Raw genomic sequence first — 9,521 nt, 5'->3', positions numbered from 1 at the left:
AAATTATTATTTTTGTTTGAAAATTTATGTTTTTAGTTAAAAATTTCACTTTTCGATTAAAAATCCTTGAATTTGATTAAAAATTCATCTTTTTTGGTAGTAAATGCAGCTTTTTCTTTAAAAATTCATGTTTTTTAGTTGAAAATTCAACGTTTTGATTCAAAATTATTAAATTTTTGTAAAAATTTGCTTTTTTCTGTAGAAAATTAATCTTTGGTTTAAAAACTCAACTTTTTGGTTTAGAATTCTTGAATTTTATTGAAAAATTCGTCTTTTTTTAAAACTAATCTTTTGATTTAAAAATTCATGTTTTTTAGTTGAAAATTTAACTATTTGGTTGACAATTCTTAAATTTGATTGAAAATACAATTTTTTTGGTTGTAAATCAATATTTTTCTTTCAAAATTTAATTTATCGGTTGAGGTCTCTTGAATTTTGATTTTGTTAAAAAAATTCGTATTTTTCGGTAGAAAATTAATATATTTTTTTTTAATTTCATATTTTTCAGTTCAAAATTCAACGTTTTGATTAGGAATTATTAAATTTTGGTAAAAAATAGTTTTTTTTTTTGTTGGAAAATTAATCTAGTTTAGTTGGAAATTCAACTTTTGGGTTGAGAGCTCTTGTATATTTTTTAAAATTCGTCGTTTTCGGCATAAATTTAACTTTTTTAAAATCAAAATTGAATATATTTGTAATATCAGAATTCAACTGTTTTATATGGAAAATTCGCCATTTTGTGTTGAAAGCTCAATCGTTTTTTTATACTATAAAATTATCTTTTTAAATAAAAGTATAACTATTGCATTTTTACTCAAAAATTTACCTTTCTCCTTTGAAAAATTCAATAATATACAGATAAATTGTCACATAAAATTCAATAAGGCTCATTTCAACTTTAAAATTGTTTTTTTGTTACATAAAAAAAAAAAATCAGTACAAACATAAAATCGGGATTTACCCAAATTATTCAAATTCCTGGACTTTACAAGACAAATTAAAAAAAAAAATTAATAAAGTTTTTAATATTATTTAATAATTTAATTAATCTATCGTGCTAAAATACTTTTAAAAAATACCTTCTAATATTAATTGAATTCCTAGAAACAAAAAAAAAGCATGATTTATAATAAATTCGCGAAAAAATTATACCTGAAAAACCCTGCAATTTTCATAGAATTTTTTTCCTAACATTTGACAAGACACCCTGAAAATAGTGTCATTGTTTAAAAAAAAAAAAAAAGTGGAAGAGTAAAGTTGTGTCGCGATTCCAAGAACTGTAATAGAATTTAAAAAAAAAAATCAAATTTGAAACCTACATGACAACATTGGCAGGAATAGAGCCAGGCACTCCGGGTTTACTCGTTCCAAACCATCTCTTGGTGGCGCTGAAAAGCGATCTGCTCACTCCCTTTTTGTTCGAGATCACGTCGTTCAAAAGGCCAATTTGTCGCTCGACATAGGGCAGCAAACTCTTGAAGCAAAACTCGGATATCATCGTCCTCAGTCTCTCCATGTCGTCCGAGGAGAGTCTCGTGCCATGCTGCGTTGCCGAGTGACCCGGCGAATCCGCCCAAACGTTCGCATTAATTGGCGAATTGTCCAAATGCATTTTCGAATCCTCGACAACAAAGTTCCCCGCAGTCTCGCTCAAGGGACTCAGGGGATGAATTGTCGTCGGAACCGCTTCCTGACCCACCTCCAGTTGAACTGTCGGCTCAGAAACCTCCGAGGAAATGCTTATTGCATCCGCAAAGTCTGCAGTTGAAAAGGTTGCCGCTTGAGGCGTCATTGGCGTTCCCGCGTGACTAGTTCTGAAAATAGGGAACGCTGAATTGACGGTGAAAAACAATAATCACACATATTTAACACATGTATTTCAAACATTTGAAGATAATCCGCAGCAGCTGTGTTTGCGTAAATGCCAACAGAATGAAAAAACTTCGGGTGCGAATTCGCACCAGTGTACCATTCGCGAAAGATTTCAAATTCCTCCTTTTTTTTCGGTCAAGTTTTTCAATTTTGCAGGTAAAATAATAGTAATATTCATATTTGCCGGAAAAATAAAAAAATTATTTTAGTTTATCCCGTTTATTTTAAACATCCTTTAACACAAGAGAGCAAAAATTGCAGAGTAAATGAATTTTCAAACAAAAAGATTCATTTTATACAAAAAATACAATTTTTCAAACAGATATTAATTTTTTAAAGAAATAGTTTAATTTTCAAACTAAAAAAAAAATAATTTAAATAAAAAATAATACAAATTAATTAATAGATTAAAAAAATTAATGCCAAACCAAACAGATAAATTTTAAACTAAGACTATGAAATATTCAACTAAGATGATGAATATTTGAATGAAATAATTAAATTTAGACCAAAATGACGAATTTTTAACTGAAAAATATAAGGTTTTCAACTAAAAATTAAACAATTAATTTTTCATTCCAAAAATTTTCAACCAAAAAAATCAATTTTGAAACAATGAGATTAACTTTTTTTTAAAAATTAGTTTTTTTGAAAACAAAAAATACGATTTTTTTTAACAAAATACATGAATTTTTAACGAAATAGTTGAATTTTTAATGAAAGAAGACAGATTTGTAACAAAATATTCGAATGGAATAGTTAAATTTTTAGTTACAAAATTTATTTTCAACTAAACTGATGAATTTTCAAACGGAATTTTAAATGAATTTTAAACCAAAAAGAAAAGTTTTAAACAAAATCGATAAATATTTTGAATTTAAAAAAATAATAATAATTTTCAACCAAAAACGAAACAAATTTTTAATCAAATTGCTTATTTTTCAACCAAATAAATGCATTTTCAACTAAAAAAATAAAATATTTAATTGAAATACTTACATTTTTAACAACAAAATGAATTTTTATATAAGAAGATTAACTTTCAAAGAAAACAATCACTTTTTTACCCCAAAAAATCGATTTTTATAACAAAATCAATTTTAACAAATTTGACAAATTTTAACAAGAATTCATTATCCAGGTTCAACAATTTTAACAAATTGTTGAATTTTCAACTATAAAAAATCACTTTTGTAACTAAAAATTTAAGAGTTAAATTTTCCGTTAAAGAAATTAATTTTCAACCAAACTGATAAATTTTCAACTAGATCGATTAATTTTCTACAAAAAACCATAATTTTTTAAACAAAATACATGAATTTTTAACGAAATATTTGAATTTTTAATAAAAGAAGACAAATTTGTAACAAAATATTCGAATGTTGAACTTAAAAAAATCGATTTTCACCAAAAAATGGAACAGTTACAAAACACAATTTTTCAATAAAATGCATGAGTTTTTAACGAAACAGTTGAATTATCATTCAAAGAAAACACATTCAAACAAATAATTGAATTTTGAATTTAAAAAAAAAAATAATTATTATAATTTTCAACCAAAAACGAAAGAAATTTTCAAAAAAATAGTTAAATTTTCGGCGAAAAATCTATTTCATTAAAAAAAAAACAAGTTTTTAATTAAATAGCTTATTTTTTAACCAAAGAAATGAAGTTTTTTACTAAAATAATAAAATATTTAACTGGAATACTTAAATTTTTACCTGAAAAAAAAAGATTTTTATACAAGAAGATTAACTTTCAAAGAAAACAATCAATTTTTTACACCAAAAAATCCACTTTTTTAACAAAATCAATTTGAACAAATTTAACAAATGTTAACAACAATTCATTATTCCGATTCAATAATTTAAAAAAAATGGTTGAATTTTGAACTAGAAAAGACAACTTTTGTAACTAAAAATTTCAGAGTTTTAAAGAAATTAATTTTCAAACAAACTGATAAAGTTTCAACTATAACGATTAATTTTCTATAAAAAGAGGGAATTTTTTACAAATTAGATAAATTTTCGAACAACTAGTTTTATTTCTAAATGAAAAATATCAATTTTCGAGCAAATGGTTTAATATTTTCGTAAAAAAAGATACATTTTCAACAAAAAATAGAGTGGTTAAATTTTCTGTTAAAAATCTAATTTTTAACAAAACAAAATAATATCTATTTTTGGAAAAATCGCTCAATTTTCTACTTAATAAGTTAAATTTTTAGTTTAAAAAAATTGATTTTTAACAAAGTAATTACATTTTTTTTTAATGTATGAATTTTCAATTAAAATTATAAATATTTCACTAGGGTGTTTAAATTTTTAACCGAAAAGAAACTTTTTAATTTGAATTTTGCGTTACAAATATAATGCTTAATGAAAAAGAAAAATGGATTTTTAGAAAAAAAAACAACAGAGAAAAATTTTTTTAATAAATGAATATTTAAATGAAATAAGAATCTTTAAATGAAACAGTGGAATTTTAAATCAAACAGATGAATTTTCAACTAAAATTATGATTAATTTTCAAACAAAGCGATTAATTTTTTAACAAAATACATGAATTATAATGAAACAGTTAAATTTTCAATGAAACGAGACAAATTTTTAATCAAATAATTGAATTTTTCACTAGAAAAAAAATTAATTTTCAAGAGAAAGTGGAAAGGTTACATTTTTATTAAAAACCAAAAAAATGCATCTTAACTGATGAATTTTTAACTAAAATTATGAATCCTTTACTGGACAAGTTAAAATTAAAAAAATAGTTTTCAACTAAAACAATGACTCTTTCATCCAAAATATTTGAAATTTCGAAAAAAAAAAAAATTTATTAAAAAAGGTAAATTGTTCAAAAAAAAACCTAAATAATTAAGTTTTAAATCAAGAAAATCAATGTTCAAATAAAAAAAAAGAATTTTTGAATAAAAGATCATTTTACAACCAAAAATTGGATAATTAAATTTGCAATCAAAAAATGAATATTTAACAAAAAAATTTTTTTTTAATACAAATATGAAATATTCAATTCGAATAGTACTTGCTTTCATTTTCAGTTGAAAATAAAAATTATTTTCAACTGAAAAAGAAACAAATTTTCAATAAAATAGGTCATTTTAAAACCAAAGAAACAAATTTTTTAATTAAAATGATAAATCTTAAATAAAAAAAATTAATTTTTAAAAGGAGAGTTGACTTTTAAAACAAGGAACATTTATTTTTAACATGAAATATGAATTTCCAAATAAAATGATGAATATCAAACTAGAATACTCAAATGTTCAACCGAAAAAGAAGAATTTTCAGAAATGGAGATTAACTTTTAATGAAAAAAGTCATTTATTTAAAAAACAAAATATGTAAATTTTGCACGAAATAAATGCATTTTCAATTAAAAAAGAAAATTTTTTAACCCAAAGTGGAACTGTTTAATTTTTAGTTGAAAATTTTAACTTTCAACCAAACTCATAAATTTTCAATGAAAATGATGAATCTTCAACTGGAATATTTGAATCTTAACAAAAAACATGAATTTTTAGACGATAAAATTATTTTTCAAATAAAGGAATTAATTTTTTACAAAAAAAAAATTAAAAAAAAGACATGAATTTTGAACGAAATACTTGAATTTTCAATTAAAGAAGACAAATATTTAAACAAATAGATGAATTTTGAATCAAGAAAAAAGAATTTTTAACGAAAAATGGAATATTTACATTTTTAGTTAAAAACAATAATTGTTGATGTAACTAAAACAATGAATCCTCAGCCGAAATTGTTGAATTTGTAACCAACAAATTAATTTGTACTAAAAAAAAATAAATTGTTAACTAAAACTGAAATTGTTACGTTTTAACTTAAAAAAATCCATTGTCAACCAAAAAAGATAATTTTTCAACCGAAAATTAAATAATTAAATTTGTAGTAAAAAAAAAAAAGAACGTTCAACCAACGAGAGGAATTGTCACTAAAATTATGGAATATTCAACTGGAATAATAGTTAAATTTTTAGTTTAAAAAAAAATTCAACCAAATAGAAACAAATTTTTAACAAAATAGTTACATTTTCGGCAAAAAAATTCCTTTTCACACAAAGAAACAAACAAGTTTTCAATTAAATAGCTATTTTCCAACCAAAGAAATGAATTTTTAATTAAAATAATGAAACTTCAACCAACAAAATTAATTTTTAACAAGAGAGTTTAACTTTCAACCAAGTTCTTTTATTTTCAACGTAAAAGATGAATTTTCAACTAAAATAATAAATAAATTTAACTAAAACCGAAATAATTATGTTGTAACTTTAAAAATTAATTATCAACCAAAAAAGATGAATTTTCATCTAAAAAAGATCATTTTTCAACCAAAAATTAAATAATTAAATTTGTAGAAAAAAATGAACGTTCAACCAAAGAGAGGAATTTTTAACTAAAATGATAAATTTTTAATTGAAAAGAAAAATATCATTTTCTAAACACCATAGATTTTTTAAACAAAATATTCGAATTTTCAAAGAAATAGTTCAATTTTAAATTTAATAAAATATAAATATTTAACTGGAATGCTGGAATTTTTAACCGAAAAAAAAAAATTTTAAACAAGGAGACAACAACTTTCAAAGAAAATAATCATTTTCTGCCAAAAAAGTCGATGTAATTTAAAATAAGCGAATTTTCAACGAAATAGTTTAATTTTCAGTTGGAAAAATACCTACCAAAAATATGAATTAAAAAAAATAGTTTAATTTTTATATAAAAAATATAAATTTTCATCCTAAAAATATAAAATTCGCACCAAAAATAGAATTTTTCAATTTTCTCTTCAAAATTCAATTCTTAACAAAAAAAATCGGATATTCGAAAAAATAGTTAATTTTTCGTAAAAAATTTCTTTAAATAAAAAAAAAACAAGTTTCCAATAAAATAGCTCATTTTTCAACAAAAAAAGAAATTAATTTTTAATTAAAATCATGAATACTTAACTGGAATACTTAAATTTTCAACCAAAAAGAACTATTTTGAAACAATTAATTTTCAAACAAAAAGATTAATTTTCTACCAAAAAAGTCAATTTTCTACAAAAAAGTAGTTTTTTAAAAACAAAATACGTGATTTTTCAATTTAAATTCAAATTGTGAAATTTTGAAGCAGAAAAGATCAATTTTCCACCCATTATGGAACGGTTAAATTTCCAGTTTAAAAAATTCACTTTCAACCAAACTGATAAAATTTGTAATAAAATTATTAATATCTAACTGGAATATTTGAATTTTCAACTAAAGAAGAATTTTTAAACAAGAAGATTAACTTTTAAAGAAAATGATGATTCTTTTTAACAACAGCATTAATTTTTAACAGAAAAGTTTAGCAAGTAGTTGACTTTTCGAATGAAAAAATGTGAATTTTCAACGAAAATTAAAAAAAAATGATATAATTCAGAAACAATAGTTTAATTTTTAAATAAAAAATATATTTAAATTTTCATCCGAACAATATAAAATTCCAGCCAAAAATAGAATAGTTGAATTTTCTGTTCAAAATTCAATTCTTACCAAAAAAATCGAATATTCAGAAAAATAGTTAAATTTTTTAGTACAAAAATTTATTTTCATAAAAAAAAGAAAATTTCAATCAAGTAGCTCATTTTTTAATTAAATAAATGAATTTTTATGACGAATCTTCAACCAAAAAGAAGAATTTTGAAACAATGAGATTAATTTAAAAATAAAAAGATTAATTTTCTACCAAAAAAATCGATTTTTTAGAAAAAAAAGTAGTTTTTTAAAAACAAAATACGTGAATTTTCAATGAAATTAATTTTTAATTTAAAAAAATTATAATTCAAATTGTTAAATTTTAAACTAGAAAAGGTCTAACTAGAATGTTTGAATTTCAATCAAAAATAACAATTTTTAAATAATAAGATTAACTTTCGAACAAAAAAAAAAATCATTTTCTACCAAAAAAATCGATTTTCTACAAAAAAAAAGTAGTTTAATAAAAATACGTTAATTTTCAGTGAAATGCATTTTTAATTTGAAAAGACAAATTTAAATTCAAAGTGTTAAATTGTGAACTAGAAAAGGTCTAACTGGAATATTTGAATTTTCAACCAAAAAAAAAAAAGAATTTTTAAACAACTTTTGAAGAAAATGATTCTTCCAACAACAGCATTATTATCTAACAGAAAAGTTTTGCTTTTAATCGCAAGTAGTTGATTTTTCGAATGAAAAAAGGTGAATTTTCAACAAAAATTTAAAAAAAATTATATCATAATCCACAAATAGTTTAATTTTTAAATAAAAAATATAAATTTTCATCCGAACAATATAAAATTCCAGCCAAAAAATAGAATAGTTGAATTTTCTGTTCAAAATTCAATTCTTACCAAAAAAATCGAATATTCAGAAAAATAGTTAAATTTTTTAGTACAAAAATTTATTTTCATAAAAAAAAAGAATTTTTCAATCAAGTAGCTCATTTTTTAAACTAAATAAACGAATTTTTAATTAAAATGATGAATCTCCAAAACAAAAAATTAATTAAAAAAAAAAAGTTTATTTGTCAACCAAGGATAACCGGAACGATGAATTTTCAACAAAAATAATGAATATTTAACTGGAATACTGAAATTTTCAACCAAAAAGAATTTTTAAACAATGAGATTAATTTAAAAAAAATTAATTTTCTACAAAAAAAAAAAAATACGTGAATTTTCAATGAAATTAATTTTTAATTTAGAAAGACAACTTTAAATTCAAATCGTTAAATTTTGATCTAGAAAAGGTCTAACTGGAATATTTGAATTTTCAACCAAAAAGAACAATTTTTAAATAATAAGATAAACTTTAAAAAAATCATTTTCTACCAAAAACAAATGGGATTTTCTACAAAAAAAAAGCAGTTTAAAAAAAAGACGTGAATTTTCATATTAAAAAGGCAAATCTAAAATCAAATTTTAAAATTTTGAACTAGAAAAGGTCTAACTGGAATATTTGAATTTTCAACCAAAAAGAAGAATTTTTAAACAAAAAAATTAACTTTTAAAGAAAATGATGATTTTTTCAACAAAAGTTGATTTTTCGAACGAAAAAAGGTAAATTCCCGATTTTTTAATTCAATTTCCGGTAATTTCCGAGTAAAGTCGCCACCCTGCTAATATCTGACAAATTTTTCAATTTTTAGTGTGCTCACTACTCACTTTTCGTGCTCGGTATTAACTTGATTTGGCATCGAAGAAACTCCAGTCGTATCAGCCGGTGTGCGGGGAGAACTATTTTGATCACTTCCACCAGTAAGACTAACATTTTTCACAATAAATTGACTCCAGGGATCAGGAAGATGACTATTGTCGTCTGTTTGTCCAGGAGGTCTTGAATTCATTTGCAACAGAAAACAGTTATTCGTGCCGTAGACATTTTTCATTTCCTTGAAAACGTCTTCTGCCCTGAAAAAAATTGCAATGATTAATATTAATATAATAATAATATTAATATTAATTTACATTAATATGGTACGGTATAATCAGAGAGACGGTTGCAAATTCCCGGCCAAACATTGCGAAACAAATAAATTTTGAAACAAATACTTAAATTTTCCACAAAAAATATCAAATTTTGTTACCAAAAATGCGATAGTTAATTTTTTG

General features: G+C 22.3%; 1 protein-coding gene across 1 annotated transcript in view; it reads right to left on the bottom strand.

Annotated features, from left to right (window-relative positions):
- The window catches only part of LOC117172717 (trafficking protein particle complex subunit 8), a 46,803-nt gene that overhangs the window by 22,174 nt on the left and 15,108 nt on the right, over positions 1–9,521 (bottom strand). The window contains exons 3-4 of the mRNA XM_033360878.1: positions 9,075–9,320; positions 1,320–1,814 (exon numbers count right to left, since the gene is read on the bottom strand). Of these exons, the coding sequence (XP_033216769.1) occupies positions 1,320–1,814; positions 9,075–9,320 (741 nt within the window). The remainder of the gene's footprint in view (positions 1–1,319; positions 1,815–9,074; positions 9,321–9,521) is intronic.

This window comes from Belonocnema kinseyi, chromosome 5 (genome assembly GCF_010883055.1).
Source record: "Belonocnema kinseyi isolate 2016_QV_RU_SX_M_011 chromosome 5, B_treatae_v1, whole genome shotgun sequence".
Lineage (NCBI taxonomy): Eukaryota > Metazoa > Arthropoda > Insecta > Hymenoptera > Cynipidae > Belonocnema > Belonocnema kinseyi.
The sequence above is the reverse complement of the archived record's forward strand: the minus strand, read 5'-3'. Positions and strand labels throughout refer to the sequence as shown.